This window comes from Narcine bancroftii, chromosome 4 (assembly GCF_036971445.1).
Source record: "Narcine bancroftii isolate sNarBan1 chromosome 4, sNarBan1.hap1, whole genome shotgun sequence".
Taxonomy (NCBI): Eukaryota; Metazoa; Chordata; class Chondrichthyes; order Torpediniformes; family Narcinidae; genus Narcine; species Narcine bancroftii.
In genome coordinates this window covers 78,611,278-78,635,249 of record NC_091472.1, presented here as the reverse complement: position 1 = coordinate 78,635,249, position 23,972 = coordinate 78,611,278, and the positions used below count along the sequence as shown (strand labels likewise).

The window sequence follows — 23,972 nt, the reverse complement described above, 5'->3', positions numbered from 1 at the left end:
ATGTTAATTTTTTCAGCTATTTTCCTGACATTGTAGTCTAAAAACAAACAGTTCACAAATTACATCAAATGGTCATTTACCTACCAATAGATTTGTAATGAACTAATTCATTCTACCCTCATTTTCATGAATTAAATAGTTTGTCATTAATGAAAACTTAATTTAATGATAAAATGCTGAAGGACAGTAAAACCTTACATTCTGCCTGATTTGAAATTCCTTTGAAGACCATGGAAATGAAAATTGATGTGGTTCACTGTCTTTAGTCCAGAGACACAAGTACAAAAAGTATCCATGCTGACATTTGAGGGAGTCCCACGTTGTTGGAAGATCCCTCTTCCTGATGAGCCATTGTTGTGAAACACCAATCAGCATTCAGGATCCTGGAAACAATCCCTCAACACTCTAGAAGGCTTGGCACTGTATCTAGACTATCTAAAACTAGTCTAAATATCTATCTAAAAGTCTCGATAAAGAGTCCCCACCCAAAATGTTGATTGAGCATATCTCTGCATGGATGCCCCCTGACCTGCAAGTTCCTCCAGCTTCTAAGTGGTTGAAATAAAAAAATACGTTAATCATCTCCTGAATCCTGTTCATTCATCATCCGTTGCTCAATAGCCAGCAGTTTCAAAATTCCGATTCCCAATTCCCTCAATGTTCTTGCCATCCATCCATTCTCATAGTTTCTCCCTTCAGCCTTTAGAGTCTTGGATCCTCCACTTCCAGCTCTTGTACTTTGCCATTTTTCAACAATGGCCAACATTTATCCCATAATTAAACAATCCGATTATTATCATGTTGCTGGAAACATTCTGTGAGTGATTTGGTTCTTGCTTTTTCTATTTTGGAACACTTTGCAGTGTGGAGGGCTTTCCTGAACCACTTCAGCTTTTAAGCATGCTGTAGGAATACAAGTCCCTTTCTTTAAAGAGCAGCAAGTTGAAGATCCGTGAATACCAGGTGTGAAGGAAACCTCAGGGGTGTCATTGCAACTTAAATTTGGAGTCTTCCCAAGCTGCTTTAAATCATTTCCAGCCTCCCCCACAGCCCCCATTAGTCACAAAGGAATGGCTGGGATGCCTCTTAGCCAATGCTCCCAAGGAAGGAAATACATTTTGACCAAAGCACCTTAGTTTTGAACGATTGTCATTGTACTCTGCAGCATTTTGTTAATCTTTTATAAATATATAATCTACTCTTGATGATATTACATTATTAACCTTAATATATTAACTCATTACTATTCAGACCATGTGAACAGGAACAAATCATTTGGCCCTTTGAATCTGTTCCGCCATTCAAGATTCATCCCCTGACCTAACAATATAATTTCAAGAGACGTCACCAGTCTAGCTCCACTAATTTAGCACTTCCCGTCCAGCACCACTATCGAGATGAAAAAGAAATGGAAGAGAGAGTCCCGTCAGAGAGATCGAGTGTCAATGGATCCCACCATCTCTTCTGATTCTGCTGCCTCCTGCACTCCCATAACCTCCACAGCCATGCAGCATCCTGTTTGTTCCAGCAGCAAACCCAAGCTCAGGCATCTGTCACCCTGCAGAGTCCCTGCACCTGTGGTAGGAATGCCACCTCATCTAGCATAAGCCAAGGCCAGAAATGTAGAAGCACAAACACTTCAGAGATCGATGGAGATTACAGAGATCGACAGGGGCCCCATACCAATTAGGAATACAAAAACAATAACAAATATGTTTTAAAACCAAGGAACTCTGACCTGAGAGCCAACGAGGGCTGACAAACTGTGTGACAGGGTGAAGTGGAGAGTCTCCACCTGTCTGTTGATTGGGTAACACATATTTGGTGTTGCTCGTACTGATTTCAACTTTCTTCCATAATAACTAACTGTTGAAACTTGCAAAGGTTGCTCTGTTGAAGGGAAACTTTTAACAAAGGATGGTAGAAGAGGGAAAAGTGCTAAAGAAACAAAAGAAGCTGCTAGGTTCTCAGAAGAAACTCAAGATATTATGAAGATACTAGACCCGGTCAGTGTTAGCTGCAATATCTAAGCTCGAGAAGAAAGTAGATCAAAATGCACAAAAGGTTTAAACCTCTCAAGGCTATGAATGATCAAATCTCTGGCTTTACAGCAAGATTTGAAAATATTATCAGAATATCTCAGTTGGAAAATACTGTTAATGCTCAAAATTATAAAATTTGTTCTTTGGAGAGGTTTATTGATGATATTTGGAGATGGAAAAATACAAAAGAGTGACCGATTTAGATAAGAGGTTGAAGGAATAACTTGGGTATTGTTGGTCCTGTTGAAGATGCTGAACCAACTGATACTCTGGACTTGTTTCCCCCCAACCATGATTATGGACTTATTTCTAAAAAAACTCTGCATATTTCCACATTTGGAGAGAGCCCATCAAACAAAAGAAATTATTATTCATCAAGCTCGCAAGCAAGGTAGGATGACCTATAAAGGCCCAGACACCCATTTTTTTTGGAAGATTATAGTCCAGAAACTCAGGCACAATGTGCAGAGTTCAGAGAGGTTATGTCAGAATGCTACAAAAAAAAAAGACCCACATCCTTCTCTGCGCTTCCCAGCTCGGCTGAAAATTTCATCGAAGGACAGCATTCCTAAATGGTTCTTTTCCTGAGGCTGCTTGGAAAAATCTTCATGGACAAAGTGTTTAAACATGATGACTGTTAACCTTTAAAATCAATTCAAAATGGTATCCTAATTGAACTGAACTTAGTATGATTTACTGAATGTTTTATAGTTATGTGATGTCATAATTGCTTAATCCAAAAGTGATTTATGCTAGTTGAAGAATATTTTACTGTTGAACCTACCATTGCTATGAAGATTAGACATTTTAACCTGGCTGTGAGACATCACAGTTGAAGATCAGCAGAACTGAATTTAAATGTAACTGTTTCATTACTGGTTTCCCATTTTTTGATTCTGAAGTGCTTTTTTAATGTCTTATTTTTAATCCCTTATTCATACTTTATGATCTATTACATTGAATCTACCTATTTTGAGTCTTCATTCTTCCTCTGATTAATAGTTTAATCATTTTACAGTAACATAATATAGTGTTCCTTTTTCACTTAATAATGAGTTTAAGATGGGAGTTGTTCTTCTTAGTTAGACTTGTTGCTACTTGTTTATAATTCTTAAATTGCTTTGCTGAATTTATTATGATGGCCTGATATGGTTGCTAATGTTACTTTATATCCCAAGAGCTCTATCAGTTGGAGACAGGGGTTTTGAATTGCTGTAGATTTAGCATGTTGCCCAATCTCTGGGCAGCTATTGGTTTTTGGGTTTTTTTTTTCTTTGTTGTATACTGAGCAGCCTCAAGGAATACCTTATTATTTCATGGCTTCCATCCACTCTGCATCTATTCCTCTATGTAGTTTATCCATAAGCCAAATTCTCCAGTTTGAACTGTTAACATTACATATGGGTGTTAAACTTTATAATTTCATTTCTTTTAATGTCAATGGGTGGAACCATCCTCTCAGAAGCAAAAAAATGTTCAAAATGTTTAGAAGGTTCCATTCTGATATTATTTTTGCTCAGGGGACTCACGTCCTTAAAGAGGATTAACGTCGTTTTTTTTTTAAAGTTCTGGAAAAGTTTTCAATTCCATTCTCTGTCTCAAACTAAAACTGGCGGGGTGGGGGGGGTGGGGTGGTGGGAGAGAATTGTTTTCATTAATTCAAAAGTTCCTTTTATACATTTTAATACAATTGCAGATTCATTGAGTGGACACTTAATAGTTTTGGGCTCTTAATGTAATAATTTGCTGAATGTTTGCAGGACTGGAGAAGAGAGAGGAGGAGAAGTGACAAGAAGGATGACCGGCAAGAAAATATACAAGTGAACCAGTGCGGACTCGAAAGGCCAACATGGCCTGTTTCCACTCCGTAAATGGTTATATGGTTATAAAACATTTTTTTAAAAAGCGTGTTTGATTCTTTACCAAATTTACATGATTTCATGCTAATTATGGGTGGAGATTTTAACTGCTGTTTGAATCCATTGATGGACAGGTATTTAACCAATCAGAAGCTTCCAAACAAATCTGCTACATATATTAACTTTTTTTTAAATTGGATTTTGGATTGGTTGATATTTGGATGTTTTTACACCCAAAGGATAAGGATTTTCATTTTTTTCCACGTTTATCAGAAATACTCGTGGATTCACTTTTTTTATTGATACACATCTGGTTCCTTCTGTTAAACACTGTGAATATGATGCAAATGCTTCTTCTGATCATGCGTTCATGAAGCTCTCTGTGGAGCTTTCTCATGTCACTTCTGGCTGGCAGCCATTGTGATTTAATTCTACCTTATTACAAGACCTAAATTTTACAGATTTCGTAAAAATCAAATCAGAATTTTTTTCAGTTTGATTCAATGGATGGAATGTCTTGCTTAATTATTTAGGATATATTTAAAGCTTATCTTTGTGGACAAATGATCTCCTATAGACCTAACTATCCAATTGGATTAAAGATAATGATACACTATATTCAACAACTCCTACTATAGATTTATACAAGGAAAGAATGGATCTACAAACACAATATAACTTACTTTTAACCTACCCTATTGAAGTTCATCTTATAAAATCTAAAAGTGAATTTTATGTGCATGGAGATAAGTCAGGTAAACTCCTGGCTGGTCAGTTGAAAGCTTTCTCAGCTAGGAGATAAATTATTAAAATCCATAAAAATGATGGTAATGTTACTCTAGATCATACAGAGATTAAAAGGGTATTTCAGGAATTTTATTCAGATTTATATCAATCCCAATATTCAGCTGATTTCAATTTTATGAATTTTTTTTACAGCAATTGAATATTCCTAAGATTTCCTAGGATGCTCCAATTTCAGAGGTGGAATTTTTAAAAGCTGTTTCTTCTTTTCAATCTGGTGAAACACCAGGTTTGGATGGTTATACAATTGAGTTCTATAAGTTTATTGATAGTTTACTTACTCCTCATTGTGAAAAAAAACACAAATGCTGGAGAAACTCAGCTAGTCAAGCAGTGTCTTTATGTAGCGAAATTAAAAATATATTACCAATGTTTCGGGCTGGAGTCCTTCATCTCATATTTGTGAAGTGTTTAGAGTTTCTAATCACCAAAGAACTCTACCACAGTAATTTTATGAAGCATTAATCTCTCTAATTTGTTAAAAAGATAAAAGATCCATCTGAATGTGCCTCTTATAGACCTATATCACTTTTGAATGTTGACTCTAAAATCCTTTCCAAAGCTTTTAGCAATTAGAAAATATTCTTCCTCAGATCATCTCAAAAGATCAAACTGGATTCATTAAACAGCGATACATTTTAATGTTCAAAGACTAATGAATATCATCTAAGATTTCAGAATATGCAGTAATATTAGATGCAGAGAAAGCTTCTGATAGAATTGAATGGAGATACTTGTTTGAAATTTTAGGAAAGTTCAATTTTGGTTTTGGATTTAATTCCTGGATTAAGTTACTTTATTTTAAATCAACTGCAGTAGTTATTAGTAATAATCAAAAATCTTCCCCACTCAAGTTATTTCGAGGTACTTGACAAGGCTGTCCCCTCAGCCCCTTACTTTTTAATGTGGCATTAGAACACCTTGTAATTAAAATGAAATTCAAGGTATTAGTAAAGGAGATGAATTACATAAAGTCTCTCTCTATGTGCAGATCATCTTTAAGTCTATATTCCAGATCCTGCTAATTCTATCCCTGCAATGGTCTCTTTACTATTGGATTTTAGGAAGTTTTCTGGATATAAACTAAATTTTCATAAAAGTGAATTATTCGCAATAAACTCACATGATCCTATTTATGATAATATGCCATTTAAGATTGTTAAAGAGGAGGAGTCACGCGATGGAGTAGTGGCCGGACGGTGAACTCCAGCCCTCTCCAGAAAAGTCGGGAAAAACAAGAGAAAACACAAAGGCACAGAAATAAAAGTTACAGAAAAGTGAGTATAAAGGTTGAAAGAAGATGGCGACAAAAAAAGAAAAGTCGAAAGCAACGGTAAGAAGAGAGGAAGAGAAGACAAAGGAGGAAAAAGGTGAAGGCCTTACCTGTCCGAAGAGGCCCGCTGCGGAGAGAGAAACCCGCTCCCTCAGGTCGGTAAATAATGGACTACAAAAATGGCTCGCAGAGCCGAGTAAAAGTGCGCAACCGCGCATGCGCGAAGTTTCGCGCATGCGCGATGCGAATGAAAAAAAACACACCGACGGGAGGGGGGACCAGCTGGGGAGTCGATCTCCACAGCCGGCAACGACAGCTGCAGAACACCTGCAGCAAGAAGAGACCACAGAAGACAATAGAAACAAGAAAGAAGAGGAGGAAAGGGCAACAAAGAAACAACAGATGGTCAACCCAGAGGAAGAAGAAGAGGAAGAGTATGGTGAAATAGAAGAAGAAAAGAAAGGCAAGGTAAAGGATATACTTGCTCTTATTAGAGGATACATGGAGTCATTTAAAGAATGGCAAACACAGGAATTTAAGGATTTAAGAAAAAGAATAAACAACACAGAAGAGAAAATAAATAAAATGGAGATGACCTTAACAGAAATGGGAAAGAAAATGGACAAGATGGAAGAGCGGGCAGTAGCAGCAGAAATGGAGGTAGAAGACTTAAAAAAGAAATTGGAGAAATCTAATAAAAAAACTAAAGAGACACAAGAACTACTAGCTCAAAAAATAGATACAATGGAAAACCATAACAGAAGAAATAACATAAAGATAGTGGGCCTTAAGGAAGATGAAGAAGGCAAGAATATGAGGGAGTTTATAAAAGAGTGGATCCCTAAGACCCTAGGATGTCCAGAACTACAGCAAGAATTGGAAATAGAAAGGGCACATAGAGTATTGGCCTCTAAACCACAACCACAACAAAAACCAAGATCTATTGTAGTAAAATTCCTAAGATATACTACAAGAGAAAAGGTACTGGAGAAGACAATGGAAAAAGTAAGAGAGGGCAACAAACCACTGGAGTATAAAGGGCAAAAAATCTTCATTTATCCAGATATAAGTTTTGAACTCCTAAAGAAGAGAAAAGAGTTCAATACAGCAAAGGCGATTTTATGGAAGAAAGGGTATAAATTTATACTAAAGCATCCAGCGGTATTGAAAATATTTATTCCAGGACAGCAAAACAGACTATTCTCGGATCCAGAAGAAGCACGAAAATTTGCAGAACAATTACAAAAATAGACTGAGGGATGAAGACGGGTAATGAGAGTTAAAATGATCATGATTGATATGTATGTGGGTAAAGACAAAAATAGACTGAGGGATGAAGACGGGTAATGAGAGTAAAAATGATCACGATTGATATGTATGCGGGTAAAGAGGTATAAGAGTGAATAGAGACAAGGAGCATACGTGAATGTATCTGTACTTAGAGGAAAATATAGATAGTATAGACAAGAATTAATAACGGAAGGTAATGGAATAGAGAGAATAAGGAGGGAATTAAAAGAGTGACCTTTGTGACATATGAAAAGTGAAATCTTTTCTGGGGGAGGCGGGGTGGGGGGAAATAGCGGTCACTGCAAAATCAGTTGACGCTTGCGAGTGGATTCGCAAATCCAAATGGAGAGGGGAGATGTGGTTGTCCGACAAGGGATAAAGGACAACTCAGGAGGTGAATGGGAGATTGGGGATAAATAAGATAGAAATAGGAGAATAAGGAAAATGTTGGATGTTGTAGGAATGTTGTCTTATAAAGAGTTGAAAATAAGAAAACAGAAATGGAAAAGGAGGAAAGGTAATGATGGAAAAACGGAAAGAGAAGATAAACAAAATATAAAAGGGCTACGCTGAACTATATGTCTTTAAATATTAATGGAATACATAACCAAATTAAAAGGAATAAACTACCAAATTTAAATGAATAAATGTATTCCATTAGAAAAAATAACATACTGGTTAAGAAATAATATTGAAATATTCGAACAAGTATAGGAGCCTTACATTAAATACAATAGCGAAAACCTACCGGGGACAAACATTACCTAAGTTGATGGAAGGAGAAGGAAAGAAAAGAATGGACTCAGTAGAATTTCTGGTGTAATTTTGTTGAATGACAACATTGTCTGACTGGATTAATGCAACCTAGATTGTATACCTAAAATGGATGAGAGGGGGGGGTGGGGGGGTGGTTTGGGAGGAAAGGGGGGGGGGAGAAAAAGTCACTGTATATGTGTGAAAAAGAAATTGTGTATATCATGGCTAATGTGATTTATGGTGTGAAAAAAAAAAAAATTTTTAAAAAAAAGAAAAAAAAAAAAAAAAAAAAAAAAAAAAAAAAAAAAAAAAAAAAAGATTGTTAAAGAGTATTTTATTTATTTCGGTGTTAAAATCACTAGAAAATTTAAAGATTTGTTGAAATTAAATTTTTCTCCTTTATTAGATGGTCCCCATTGACTTTGTCTTTGGTTGGTCGTATTAATGATGTTAAGATGATAATATGATCTAAATTTTTATACCTATTTCAAGCTGTCCCAATTTTTCATCCAAAATCTTACTTTGATAATATTAATTCTAAGATTTCATCTTATATTTGGAATGGTAAGGGGGCCAGATTGAATAAACTTCACTTACAGAAATCTAAGAAGGATGGTAGAATGGCTTTACCGAATTTGAGATTTTGTTATTGGATAGTTAATATTCGCTATATGATTCTTTTGGATTTTTATTACTTTGATAAATTTGATCGTCTACTCTGGGCAGATTTGGAATTTAAATCTGTCCAGAATTCTTCCTTAGCTCCTTTTTTTTGGGACCAGCATTACCTTTTAGACTACCCAGATCAATAAGCATATTTCCAATACAATTATTAAATATTCATTATGTATTTGATTTTAATTTCAATGTTTTTTTGGACTAAAACTCTTTTGTAGATTTACTCACTGATGGTGGTTTGATGTCTTTTGAACAACTTTCTACCAAATATAATTTATCATACAAGCAATTATTTTAAGATATCTACAGATTAGAAATTTTCTGAATACAGTAATGTCTAATTAGCTAACATTACAAAAACCAGATTTACTTGACTCTTTTGTTCCGGTTAAACCCCTTTCAGAAGGGTTTAATTGGTATTATTTATACTCTTGCATTAAATTTGAGATCAGTCCCCATGGAAAAGATTTGACAAACGTGGGAATCAGAACTTCAACTAACATTATTTCCTGAAACATGGCAAAGAATTACTAGACTAGTTAATATTTCTCCACTTTGTGCACGTCATTCTTTAAAATAGTTCATAGAGCTTATATATCTAAATATAAACTAACTCGCATCTTTCCTAATACGAGCTCACTTGTGATAGATGCAATACTGAAATGGCTTCATTGACTTGTATATTTTGGTCATGTCCTGCGTTAGAAAATTTTTAAAGATTTTTAAAAACTCTATCAATGATATTGGTTATTCAATTACAATCTAACCCCTTAACTGCTCATTTTGGAATTACAGATGTAAGATGATTACGTTGTTATAGCTTTTTCTACACTATTAGCTAGAAGAGCCATTTTACTTAAATGGAAAGACTCTGATTCTCCTATGTTATTTCAATGGCTTTTGCATATTACATCTTTCTTAAATCTAGAAAAAAAATCAGAAGTCGTACTTTAGATACAACTACTAAATTTGAAAAAAAATTGGAAACCATTTATTGATTATTTTCATGGGATATAAATGGCATTATTCTATGAATTAACTCTTCCTTTCCAGACGTAATATAATTCTTGCCATTTTTGTTATCTGTAGTTGTGGACCGGAGCTATGTTTTAAACTATTTGACAGATCCTCAGGATAGACTGCTCAGTTGTTGTTTCTGTTTTTAAAAAATTTATTTTAGTTGATTAGTTGGATATTTTTACATATTATAATTATTTCTTTACCTCTGTTTCTTTGTTAGGAGAATTACTTATTATATGTCACATTTTCACTCTTTTGAATTTATATATGATACCTATACAATGTAGACTTGGACAAACCATCTTAATTGTGTTATTTCTATTCTCTTTATGTTGTGTATATGATGAAATGTTTATAAAAAGAATGAAAAGGAAAAAGGGGGTGAAGTGGATTAGTGTGGGCATCAATCTTTTGTGAGCAATTACCTTCCAAGGCAGCAAGGTTTTCCTTTTCCCCAGGTGGGGATTAAAATGAGGCCTATCTGTAGAAACCCACTGCTGTAATACTGAAGTGGAGCAGAGAATTGGGTTTGATCTGCTTCACTTCATTCAATTTCAATCAGTTAGTGTAGCGGTCAGCGCAATGTTATTACAGCACCAACGACTCAGGTTCAAATCCAGCACTTCTGTTAGGAATTGGTATGTTCTCCCATGACTGCGGGGGTTTCCTCCCACCCTTCAAAAAAATCATCATACAGGGTTTGCAGGATAATTGTGTATTTGGGCAGCAAGGGCTCGTGGCCAGAAGGGCCTGTAACCGTGCTAATAAAATAGTTCATCTGAAGCTTTCAGCTATTCCAGAATAAAAAATAAAAAGCAAAGAAATACAGTGAGAGAAATTAATATCTATTATGTATTGTAAATGGGGACTATATTGAGATCAGAGATACTTACACAATCCAATCTACTGCTAGGATGAGAGAGAGGTCATTGGTGGGAAGTCCAATGGCTTCCAGAATAATTGCTATTGTGAGTACCCCTCCAGCTGGGATTCCTGCTGCTCCAACACTGGATGCTGTGGCAGTCACTCTGTAAAGGAGAATAGCAATGCTCACTCACTGTCCATCAACTTGCACCAACCTACAGAAGGGAAATAAGCGATTCAGCCTGACTGATCCACACTAGCCACCTCCTTTTTGCCTCAATTTTCCAACTCTTCCCTTTTTCCTCATTGTGTGTCCTCAACTTCCCTTTAAATCTGTCAGTGTTATTCCCCTCACCTGCTCCATGTTCCAGCCTTTCTCTTTCTAAAGAGGCTCCATCAAGCTCCTGCTCAAATTAATTAATGGTAATTGCAGCTTCATTGGCTGTGAGGTTTTAGCTCCCTTCCGATAAAAATGTTCTCTGTCTGGAATCTGGAATATACTCCAAAATTCTCAATAATTACGAAGACTCACACTTATATTAAGGCTTTAAAGCAGAAAGACTTTCCAAGGCAGTTCACGAGTATGGTTGGAAAGACTATTTTGACACAGCTATTCCAGGTATTAGCACATAACACAAGGCTTTGCTGAAGAAGGAGATTTTAGTATCATAACAGATGAGAAAGACACGAAAGGCAGGGTTAGGGAGGGAAAGTCGATCAGAGGATTCAGGCAGCTGATGTACGATCTCCAATTATTGGAGAACAAAGAAAACCAAAATTGTACAGGAGATCAAACTCCAGGAGTTGAACTGATGGCTGATAACAGTGGCAGATGAAGGGAAAGCATCTCGCTGAAGGTTCACCACCAACCAAGATCGCTCTCTGCAAGTGTTTGAAAGCCTCCAGTCTTTGGTTTAACTAAATAAAATAGTCAGTTACCAATCTACTTAGGGAAAGCTTCTTGTTTATGGAGAGCTTATCCTAAAACAGGTGCAAAATTCCGTTTTTTAGTTCCGTATGAATTGCCAGCTAATATTATCTTGATTGGGTGTCTAAAAAAAAACCCAGAGAATCTAAGTCCTTATCTTAACTGAAAATAGGTCAGGGCAAATATTCAGCAAGGTCTGGTAATAGATTTTATTTGCTTTGAGTTAAACTGTAGCAGTGATACCCTGGAAACAAATGGATTAAAGCCAATCCTTACTTTCACAAGAGATTATCTGAATTAGGCTTCACCTCTGAGTTTCATTCATAACCAGATTGCAGGTAGAGGGGATCACTGAACAAAAACACAGATGGCCTTTCAAACAAATGAGGCAAAATTTGTTTCAGGTTGTTCTCTTATACCATTCTGCCCCGAGAATCAATAGCAGGGTAGCTTTGTTCCATGTCAGATTTTTTCCATTAGCTGATCTCGGCAAAATAACCAAAGTCCATCACAAACACTGTCTAATTCCTAATGCCTCCACCCTGCTGCCAAGCCCACTCACTCCTGCTTTTGCTGCCTCTTGCTTTTCGCGCTCACTGTCTCACTGCCTGTTGCACCACACAAATATTATTCAGCTTTATTTCACGTTAATACATTTGGAAACTTTTGATTCATCTGGTGCAGAAGAAAAACTGAAAACAGTAAGTGCTGACTTTCAACAAAAGTAGATGCTCATAATAGGTGCTGGACAAAGTGGAGACTCTCTGTCTGCTTTGCAATAGGCAAAAGTTAAAGAATTTCATGTATGTTACATTCTAAATGTAGTATTACACAACAATACTGGAACCTTAAAAATAAGCAGAATTTATTATTTTTAACAAAGCAATTCTTAACACATAACATCTACTCAATGGTCTAAAGGGACATTTTCACCTCCCTGAACTGACCCCAAGAAGTGCACAACAATCCCTGAACCTTGAATAGTTCTCCTTCTCAGAGATATTTTTGAACGGTGGTACAACATCTGTGGTCATTCCAATTATAAGAATCCTTCCTGTTATTGATGAAACCCACATAACTCATCTTAACAATTACAAATGCTCGTGGTGGTCATGAAAGGCAATTTTTAAAATGTGGAATGTGAATTTTTTTTAAAAAAAGGTCGCCCACCTCAGTGTTACTACACTCCAAAACACTGGTGATATTTGTGTAGTGCATACAGGAGGGCACCTCACTGACAAAAGGCAAAGGAGGAAAAACCCAACACCCAACCCCAACCAACCAATTTTCCCTTGCAACCGCTGCAATCGTGTCTGCCTGTCCCGCATCGGACTGGTCAGCCACAAACGAGCCTGCAGCTGACGTGGACTTTTTACCCCCTCCATAAATCTTCGTCCGCGAAGCCAAGCCAAAGAAAAAAAAAAAAATACAGGAGGGAGATTGAAAATTTGGCCAAGTGCTGCACCAACAACCTTGCTCTCTATGTCACCAGAACTGATTGTTGACTTCAGGAAGGGAAACCAGGATGTGTACAATCCAGTGATCATTGGGAGAATCAGAGGTGGAGATGGTGAGAAAATTTAAGTTCTTGGGAGTCACTATCTCGGAGGATCTTTCCTGGACCCAACTAACTAATGGCAACATGAAGAAAGCATGAGTGCCTCTACCTCCCCAGGAGTTTGCAGAGGTTTAGTATGACATCAGAAACCGTGGCAAACTTCTACAGATGTGGTGTTGAAAGAGTACTGTGTGGCTGCATCACAGTCTGGAATGGAAACACCAATACCCCCAAGTGTAAAGCCCTGCAAAAGGTAGTGGACATCACAGGCAAAACCATCCCCACTATCGAAAACATCTACAGGGAACGCTGCCATCAGAGAGCAGCAGCAATCATCAAAGACCCACACCAACCATCACCCGCTCTATTCTCGCTGCTGTCATCAGGAAAGAGGTCTAGGTGCCACAAGACTCGCACCACCAGGTTTGGGAACAGCTGCTACCCCTCCACCATCAGACTCCTCAACAACAGACTCAATCAAGGACTCATTTAAGGACTCTTACTTGTGTACATTATTGTGTTTTTTCCTCCTCTCGGTATTGCACAGTTGGTTGTTTACATTTGTTTATTTGTTTACTGTGTACAGTTTTTTTTTGACTACCGATAAGTGGTAATTCTGCCTGGCTCACAGGAATAAGAATCTCAGCGTTGTATGTGACATCATATATGTACTCTGACAATAAATCTGAATATTTAATGTACAAGTATCATTTTCTGGTACTTTTGAAATTCAGTTATGTTTTATGACCGAGTTCATTATGAAAACAAATCTCTCGCTATGACTTCCTTCTCATCTTTCTCCTCTTGATATGTTCCACACCAGAAGCAGACTCCTAACTGCATTATTTGACACTACTTGGCTAGGTGAGCAAGTGATTGACCCATCACAGTGATGCCTAATTTGATGTATTCCCTGAGCCTAGGCAGGCAATTCAGCTGTCCGGTGCTCCCAGGGATGTGTACAAGGTACTTCATTTAGAAACTTGCAGGCAAAACAGCACGAGTATTCCTTAAAGCCATTAACAAGCCAGGAGCTTCATAGAGAGACTTTGATCTAAAGAGTTCCAGACACAGGAGTCAGGTGCCCAAATGAAGATCAAAGAGGCAAGCTTTCAGAAGCATCTAGAGGAAGAGGACAACATATTAAATGTTTGGTGGTGGGATCCAAAGAACTGCACTTCAATCTCACCTTTTACATTCCTTTCAAAACATCTCATTGTGCTTTAAGCCAATGAAGGAACAATTTAGTTTGAACCAGCCTTGAATGAAAAATGAGAGAACTTCCACCATTGTGTGGGAGACTATTTTAAGAAGGAATCCTTCAGATTTACCACAGAGCCTTGTAGATACAGCCTGTCAATTAAACAGACTGACAAATTTAAAGTCATTGGTGAGCTTAGCAGATGTGAAATGATTTGTGTGTTTTACACAGTGAGCTGTCCTGATGAGGAGGGTGCTGCTTTTAAGGACAGTGGAAGTTGGATGAATAGGGACCTTTGAAAAGGAGCTGGTCACATTTGCAGAGCAATGGGTAAAGCACAAAAAGGCCGAGACATAGAGCACTGTCCTTCCTTCTTTGGCTTGGCTTCGCGGACGAAGATTTATGGAGGGAGAGATAGTAAATGCACAATGGGCCAAAAGGTCTTCTGCTCTCCATTGTTCAAAATAATCTTTGATCCTAATGAAATCCATGGCATTATAAATTGGGAGAATGCACACTCGTTCAGCAAACCATGGAGTTCAGGGGAGTGGTAAGGCCAAGGGAAAACATTTCAAAAATAGCCTCCTCATACTCAGCCCTCTGTAACCTGGTGACCTGATACTCACATGATAGTAAAGATCTGCCCAGGATCCAAGGTGACATCATTTAAGTGTGCAATGAACACTGCAGCCACACTCTGAAATATGGCAGCTCCATCCATGTTGACAGTTGCTCCAATGGGAAGGACAAATCTGGAAATCCTTTTATCGATTCCATTGTTTTCCTCAACACACTTGATCATTGACGGTAGGGTGGCAGAGCTGCAGATTAGTGTTGTGAGAGAACATGATGCATATATAGAGCCATCAAATCTTTACACAATAACAAATGCACAAAATCAGACACCAGCTTATAAATACTCCCTAAACACTGGAGTTATCTTCCGACTTACATGGTAACTTTGAGAGATTAAAACATCCCAGACAGGTCATAGGACTAATTATCAAATAAAATTTCATGAAGAACTAGACAATCCTCAGAGGTAGAGTCAAGGAGCACCTTTAATTTGCTTTATGCAAATTTTATTGAATGTTACTGCTGTAAATTGCCTGATATTTTATTCAGTGATGGGAACTGTATGGTGTTTTAATGATCATTCAGAGGCTATATACTGTGACAGAGTATTTTGAGTTGGTTTGGGAGAAATTGCTAGAGCAGCTTGCACACACACATATTAAAACACGGAATTTTTGCAGGACTTTTGCAGAATGCTTTTTGCAAATGAACAACAAAGTATCAGCATACAGCTTGCCTGGGAGAGCATGTGAATTTTGCAGACAGGGACAGAAGAGTTTTGCTCTCAGAGAGGGAGGGTGTGAAAACAGAGAGAGAGAGGAGAGACAGAAATCACTTCCTGAAGGACAAAGCTGGCAAACCTGGAAGACTGTCTGGTCAAAGGAGAAGGCTGGCTGCCTGAAAGGTGACCTGAAAGAAAAAGGATCATCTGGAGAACCCTGAAGGGGGCAAGTTTCATCAGCAAGACTGATTGAGAAGGAATCTGTTGCGGATGTCTTGGAAGAGGAATCTTCCTCTAAAAACCAGCAAGAACCCTCCTGAGTGGTAACCATTTGCCTGTTAAGCACCAAAGACTGGTGAACTTTGTTAATGCTAACTTCTGTGCACAGTACAAGAATTGCCTGCAAGCCGTGAGATTGGACTGTGATACAAAGAGCTTTTCTAATCTTAAATATACATCACACACACCTGCGCTTAGTATTAGAGGGGAGATTAAGTAGGTTAGGTAGGTTAAGTAATAAGTTAAAGTTTAATTCTATTTTCTTGTTCAATAATTAAAAACTACTTTTGTTTAAGTAACCCTGTGTTGAAGTGCATATCTATTGGTGCTGGTTTTTGGAGTCCTCTGGACTCCGTAACAATACACATGTACTGCCAGACAGTGAGAACCAACACAAAATTAAATCCAATGAGAACATCAATAGGAGCAATGCATCAAGGACCCACACACACTGTTCTCACTGCTGCCATCAGGAAAGAGGAATAGGTGCCACAAGACTCACACCACCAGGTTCAGGACCAGCTGCTCCCCTTCCACCATCAGATTCCTCAACAACAAACTCAATCAGGGACTCATTTAAGGACTCTTACTTTTGCACTTTATTTTTTTCTCTCTGTGTGGAACAGTCAGTTTTTTTTACATTTCTTTATTTGTTTTCAAGTGTACGTTGAGTACAGTTTTTTTGCACAACCAATAAGTGGTAATTCTACCTCGCTTGTAGGAAAAAGAATCTCAGGGTTGTAAATGATATCGTGTATGTACTCTGACAGTAGATCTGAATTCTAATCCCCTCCTTGCCCAGCTAAAACCCCTGTCCATGTCAAACAAGCGATGTTTCATCATCTCTCAGAATTTACCAAAAAGGGGAAGAGCTGCAGATGCTGAAATAAAAACAGAAAATACCAGAGATTCTCATCAGCTCATGAAGCACCAAAGGAGTGAGAAATACCCAAAACATTTCCAGCATTTTCTAATTTTATTCCAGCTCCAGGAAAAATTAGAAGGCAAAATCCTGGCTGACTTTTTTTCAATCACAAAACATGGCGAGTTCAAAATGTGGATGTCCAACTGTCACCTAAATTAGGGGCAGCATAGACCTGGATTCCAGGCTGGACAAATTGGACGAACTGGCAGTGCACTTATACAATGAATCACTCGGTATGTGTAATCCCACACATCCCTGGGAGTATAGTGCAGTCACCAAAGAACAGGAAAATCGAGAGAAGCCTCTTTACCCAACCAGCGATGAATGGATGGAGCATGTTATGACATCGTGCATTGTCATTGAGATGAACAAATATACTTAGGTGGTAGCCAGATCATTTCCTTACATGTTGATGAGGTGGGAGCCACAAGAGCAAAGGAATAGAAAAACATGTTGAAGATGTTGGGTGTCAGGTAGAATTGCTTCCTAAGCCAATACAGAGGGATTTAAGAGTCAAACATTGATGGAATGACACATTGGCACACACCAGGTAAGGACCCAGGTTTCCTGTCCTTAAGGATATGAGTGAACAAGTAAGATTTTAATTACAAGTCACCATAAAGATATGAATTGAAAACTATTTTTTTCTGAACTGTATTCAACATCTTGAACTCTAATCATGGAAAGTGAATTAAATTCTCCTGAATTACTGACCTGTGTCATTAGATTATGAAGCGAGTTACATAATTGTTATATTGCAACTTTCACCTCTATCTCAGACGCTTCTTGCTCTCTCCATTGATCTCCTATCTGATCATTTCACTTCCTCATCTACTTCCTTCTCCCTCTTGTTCTCTGCTCCTATCCTTATGCCTCTGAGCCAGGCCTTGACTCCCCATGTAGAATGCAATTGGCGATTGCCAGCTTGTTCCACAAAACCACCACCCTTGTGTGGAAAGGTTTTCCCTCAAAGGCTTTCCCCTCCCTGCTTCAATCTAATTTTAGATGCCCTTATCTGAAGGGAAAGACTGTAACAATGAGAGACTTATCTATGCCCCTCATGATTTTATATAACGATGGCACGGTTAACGCAATGCTGTTACAGTGCCAGCAACCAGGGGTCAAATCCAGAACTGTCTGCGTGGGTTTCCTCCGGGCACTCCAGTTTCCTCTCACCCTTCAAAATGTACAGGGGTTGTAGGTTAATTTGGTGCAATTGGGTGGCATGGGCTTGTGGGCTGGAGGACCTGTTACCATGCTTTTTGTCTAAATAAAATAACTCTGTAAGGTCACAGCTCAGCCCTCCGAAGCTCCAGGGAAAATAGTCCCAACCAATCGATTACTCGATAGCTCAAGCCCTCCAGACCTGTTAACACACCTGTGAATCCTTTCTGCAATCTTTTCACTTCAATGACATCCTTCCGATGGCTAGTTGAGCAGAATGGCTCATAATAGATAGAGGCAGGTAACATTACGTTTAAAAGACATTTAGACAGGTCCATGGATAGGAAAGATTTAGAGCAGTGGTTCTCAACCTTTTCCTTTCTATTTACATGCCACTTTAAGTAACCCCTATGCCATCAGTGCTCTATGATTAGTAAGGGATTGCTTAAAGTGGTATGTGAGTGGGAAGGAAAGGCAGAGAATCACTGCTCTAGACCCAATTGTTACTGAAATATTTTGCTTGAGAAAAATTGTCAATGCTCCATTTCTTCTGGAGTTATGAAACTGTGCACATAACGTGTCAATTAGGTACATTAAAACAGGTTTTCAAACTTTTTCCTTCCATCCACATACCACCTTAAGCAATCCCTTACTAATCATAGAGCATCTATGGCATAGGGATTACTTAAGGTGGTATGTGAGTGGAAAGAAAAAGGTTGAGAACCACAGATTTAGAGGGATATGGGCCAAATGTAGGCAAATGGGACTAGCTTAGATAAACACCTTGGTCAGCATGTATGAGTTGGCTGAAGGAACTCTACAATCCTGTGACTGATTCATATCACAGTCTCTCACTCTCTCCCTGGTTGAATAAAATGCAGACTATGCTTTTGTTTAATTTATGTAAACAAATATTTTTTGAATCTTTAGAAAGTGAGTCAGCAAATGGTCCATAAGTAGTGTCCATTAATACATCAATTTTATGGCCCAGTTCTTTAATGGGAATGACAAACTACTAAATAATAACAATTCAACCTTCACACGTCTGTTAAAAGCAACTGTTAAAAGTCATTGCCCATGCAGTCTGTCACTGTTAATATGTAACATGCTGACATAGGAGAGAATTTGAAGATATATTTAAATCATGATAGCATCTTGTGAGCTGGTCAGAGTTTTAGATTTAGTCTCATTACTGGAGACATTTTCTTCTCTCTCTCCTTTGCCTAGACAGTTTGCGTGTCTCCCACAGAAAGTTATGTGCAAGTTCATGATTTGAAAAATACTGTTGTTTCTGAGAACAAAACCCATCACTGTTGAATCACTATTTAAAAATTTATCAGGCTCTTCCAGCCCATGAGCCCGTGATGCCCAAATATTCTAATTAACCTACACCCTATGTACATTTTGAAAAGTGGGAAAACCAGAGCACCCAGAGGAAACCGTGCAGACACAAGGAGAGCGCCTAAACTCCTTATAGCGCTTGATTTGAACCCAGGTCGCTGACGCTGTAACTGAATTGTGATAACCACTACATTAACCATGCTGTCCTATCTTTGTGTCTTGAAGAGTTGCCATCTATTTCATCTCCACAATCTTCCCTTGCCTAGATCTCTTTACCATCTTTACTAGCTTCAAAAGTACAGCCCTTTTCAGAGCTCGCAGAATCTCCCTATGCAGAAGGGAACATCTTCAACACAGCCAAAATCAGGCGAATATCCAAATAAGGTAACAGGGGGAGGGGAAGAGGAGGAGCACAGGCTAGCAGGTAATAGTTAAATAAAGGTGGGAGAGGGAAGAAAAGAATAGAGCTGAGAGGTAATGGGGAGGAGGCAGAGGGCTAAGGTAGATTCTTCTGATAGGAGAAACAAAGGGAAGGGATGGGGAGCTGGAGGATGGAAGGCGTGGGTGGCGAACAGGGGAAGAGGGGAGGAAATGAGTCAGAGGATGAAGGAAAGTGACAGAAGAGGTGGAGGAGATGAGCAGAAATTGGAAAAGTTGAAATTGATGCCATCTGGTTGGAGACTGCCAAGAAAGAATACAAGGTGTTGTTCCCCCAATTTACATTCCGCTGCAAATGCAAGGATCTCCCAGTGAACAGTCACTTCAATCCCACATGCCACCACCACACTGACATGTCTGTCTATGGCTTCTTTTCATTGTAATCCTATTCTCTGTAATTGTAGCTATATGAATGTTGGAGAGAACCAGTCAGTCCATTCACTGGAGAGAAGCTTTTTCAGTGTTTAAGGTGTTTTGTGACAAATAAACAAACTTAAAACTTAAACCTTATCTCCACTAAGATCCACATACTTACCATCGCCATGCTCATTGACCTCCAATAACTTCAGTTCAGCAATATTAAATTATCTTTTTCTCAGCTGTGTGTAGCCACTCTACCTCTGCAATATCCTTCTGCCTCATGAACCTCTGAGGACTGTGCGCCTCTCGATTCTGTCCTCTCACACCTTCTTCATTCCCATCTACTGTCATGCCTCCAGAAGTGCATTGGTATCAGATTTTGTTTGGTAACAGCTCCCTTGAACTGCTTTGAGATATTTTGCTTTGTTATCCAGATGGACAAAAAGAATCACAACTTTCCATTCAACCAGGAGCTGTACGATATTTTCAGCCCTTCCTAGTCTCAATCGCTGTAACTGGTAATTGTAAAAAAACTGAAAGGCCCAAATGAAACACAAACCTGGAGCATGTTCCGAACGCCGTTGTTAATGGTGTGATGATGCCCAACAGGAACACATATGGATTTCTGTGGGTAAGCATTAAATAGACCAAAGGTAGAATAATTGCTCCATGTATAAAATGTCCTAGTATTGATGCAAGAATATATTTTCCCAAGCCCGTTACCAGGGCAACAACATCGTCCATCTCCACTATTTTGCTGGCAACGAGGAACAGGATTCCAATTGGAGCATACCTATTCAAGACGAAAGAGTTGTTAGTGAAACGTGCCATGCAGGGTACAATACACAATAGGATATTAACTCCTATAATATCAATACAGCATCTTTATTAGTAAAATTTGCTAAAATACTTTGCGTGAGTGATCACCCAAACAGATTAACTCACCACATAATCCAGGAGACCAAAATCATTGTTGCATCATTGAAAGTACTGAAAAATTTAATCAACTGTTCTCCATCAGGGCCTAGTTTTCTGAGAGCAATGCCAAAAATAATTGCAAAGAGGATCAGTCCCAGTATGTTCATACCTTCAACTTCAGTTGCAATAGGAATCTGTAATCATTTAGACAAAAACAGTGGAAATGTGGAGGTCAGCATTGCATTTTATTTTTACACAAGTACAGATCATTGCAGTCTTTTGAATAAGATTTAATAATTTCCAGTAACAAAAAACTTCCTCCTCTCTATCTAGGTTCCTGTTTTCATCATTCTCCCTGCAATATAACACTGAAAATTCATGAGAAATTGCTGCTAAACATGTGCACAGTTGAAGACATGTTGAAGGAAGACAGTGATAAAATGGCTCCCTCAGATCACTCTCTTTCTACTTCACACCTCCTCATTTCCTCAAACCCTTTTCCCTTCAAAGTTCAAGTTTATCATCAGAGAATATACATGATCTCACATATATCTTGCAGGCCAGGCTTAGCAAATCAATACCAGCAACTATAAACCTCTGTGTTGTGATGAAACATCTCTCACCACAGATGCTGCCTGGCCTGCATTTTCCGGTTTATTTCAGATTTCCAGCACGTGGAGGACTGCACTTTCGATGAACTCTGCAATGATTAGCCTGGCTCCTCGTTCAGTGATCTTTGTTCCGATTCATTCTTGGACCGACTGGTGATGAACACTAACATTTCAGTGCAATCTTCCGTGACAGGAGCAAAGGCCGAGGCAAGAGGACAAAATGGACTGCAGCCACTCATTTTTTTTTAGACCTTAAATATTTCATGGCACTTTCTTTCTTTGGATTTTGTGCCTCAATCACAGATCATTTCTCTTTTATTTTGTACTTCTAGCACCATGCTGAAAGGAAAACTAGTTTGGTTAAAAGGCATATTGTGATTGCAATTCAGACGTAAATCGCTCAATCTAGCTGTAAAACATACAAACAGATTTTATCCACAGTTCAATATTCATTCCCACAAATCGTTAGTCTCTACTTTTATGAGATTTTCTTGCACTCTGATCCATTAAAAAAATCTCAGGACATCTCTGTCTGGTTTGTTGTTCAGCTAGCATCTGAAATCTAACATTAAAGATGGTCATGGGAGCATTTCTCATGTGACATGAATGATTTCTTCAGTTCATTCTCTCCTCTTGAGCAATCCTGAATTTGCTCACTTCATGATTTGCCAATGCTCTCAGTCCTCAAATTCTCTCCCTTAAAGCTCTCCAATTCCCTCCCTCTCTTCAAACCCTCTTGTGTCCTGTTATCTCCAGTATGATTTGGTGTAAAGGTAGATTGGGATGATGTCAAATGTTAAAGATGTGATAGATCATAACACCATAAGATATAGGAGCAGAAGTAGATTTTCAGTCCATTGAGCTTCCATCATTCAATTATTTCCATTCAACCCTAGTACCTGGCCTTCGACCCATAATCTTTGATTCTCTGGCTAATCAAGAACCTATCAATCTGTCTTAAATAAACCCAATACCCGAGTTCTGCTCAATGTTTTGTGTCCTCATACCTTTTCATATGTTGCGTTTCCAGATGTTACATTCTTATCAGGAGTTGTTGACACCCATTTGTAATCTGTAGCATACTGAAAAACAAAGAATTGTTTCAGTGAGTTTTTTTGCTCACCATTCAAGTCATACAGGGCATGGAGGAAATAGAGATGAGGTAGATAGAACAGGAAAAGACATGTATGGAGTACAAACTGACTAGTTTGTCGAAAGTTTGAATCTGTGATTTAGACTTGATACAAAGAAATAAATTACACAGAGAAATGAGAGCTAAAGACTTGTTTTGTAGGCTACTGTCATTTTTTAAAAATTTGTTTTCAGTGTTCACATGCATCCAGGACATGGTACAAAGATAAAATCCAAAGTTAAGAAAATGCTTGCATTCTTTTATTTACCTTAGAACCACAGAACATTGCAGCACAGAAAACAAGCCCTTCTAGTCTGTGTCAAACTATTATTCTACTTTGTCCCACTGACCTGCACCCAGTCCTTATCCCTCCATACCCACCCATCCATGTACCTGCTCAAATTTTTCTTAAATGTTAAAATTGAGCCCACACTCACTTCAACTGGCACCTCATCACACCCATTACTCTCTGTGTGAAGGAGATCTCCCTAATGTTCCCCCTAAACATTTCCTCTTTCACACTTAACCCATAGCCTCTGGCTTGTATCTCACCTACTCTCCGTGGAAAAAGCCTAGTTTAGTTTACTCTAATAATTTTAAAAACCTCTATCAAATCTCCGCTCATTCTTCTACCCTCTTCAGAATAACATCCTTACATGTTCAAACTTTCCCTATAACTCAGTTCATGAAGTCCAGGCAACATCCTAGTAAATCTTCTCTGCACACTTTCTATCTTATTGATATATTTCCTGTAGTTAGGTGACCAAAACTGCACACAATACTCCAAATTTGGCCTCACCGATGTCTTACACAACTTGAGCATAACATGCCAACTCCTACACTCAATACTTTGATTTATGTAGACTAGTGGTTTTCAAACTTTTTCTTTCCACTCACACATCACCTTAAGTAATTCCTATGCCATCGGTGCTCTGTGATTAGTAAGGGATTGCTTAAGGTGATATGTGAGTGGGAAGGTTAAGAAACACTGCTCTAGACACAATTGTTACTGAAATATTTTGCTTAAAAAATTGCCAAGGAGATGTAGCAATCAATGGGATATTCAGTGAGGGAGAGCTTTTGGATAAGCCTTACACTGGTAAAACTCCATTTCAAACAGACAACTCACCCATTCCCCATTCACCTCCATGCTCATCATTGACCTGGCCAGCTGATGGGGTAGGTCCTGATCGAGTTGGATGGAGGCCAAAGTTAGCTCCACAGTGGATTCGCT

General features: G+C 38.4%; 1 protein-coding gene and 1 long non-coding RNA gene across 3 annotated transcripts in view; one reads left to right on the top strand and one right to left on the bottom strand.

The window, feature by feature from the left end:
• LOC138760729 (uncharacterized) overlaps nucleotides 1–3,938 on the top strand; it is a 56,060-nt gene extending 52,122 nt beyond the window's left edge. Inside the window, exon 3 of the long non-coding RNA XR_011355832.1 lies at nucleotides 3,803–3,938. This is a non-coding gene — a long non-coding RNA (uncharacterized lncRNA). The remainder of the gene's footprint in view (nucleotides 1–3,802) is intronic.
• The window catches only part of slc1a4 (solute carrier family 1 member 4), a 78,821-nt gene that overhangs the window by 12,975 nt on the left and 41,874 nt on the right, over nucleotides 1–23,972 (bottom strand). For both annotated transcript variants that reach the window (XM_069931742.1, XM_069931743.1), the window contains 5 exons: nucleotides 22,614–22,688; nucleotides 21,023–21,189; nucleotides 20,637–20,870; nucleotides 14,900–15,094; nucleotides 10,616–10,750 (listed from right to left, as the gene is read on the bottom strand). In XM_069931742.1, the coding sequence (XP_069787843.1) occupies nucleotides 10,616–10,750; nucleotides 14,900–15,094; nucleotides 20,637–20,870; nucleotides 21,023–21,189; nucleotides 22,614–22,688 (806 nt within the window). The remainder of the gene's footprint in view (nucleotides 1–10,615; nucleotides 10,751–14,899; nucleotides 15,095–20,636; nucleotides 20,871–21,022; nucleotides 21,190–22,613; nucleotides 22,689–23,972) is intronic.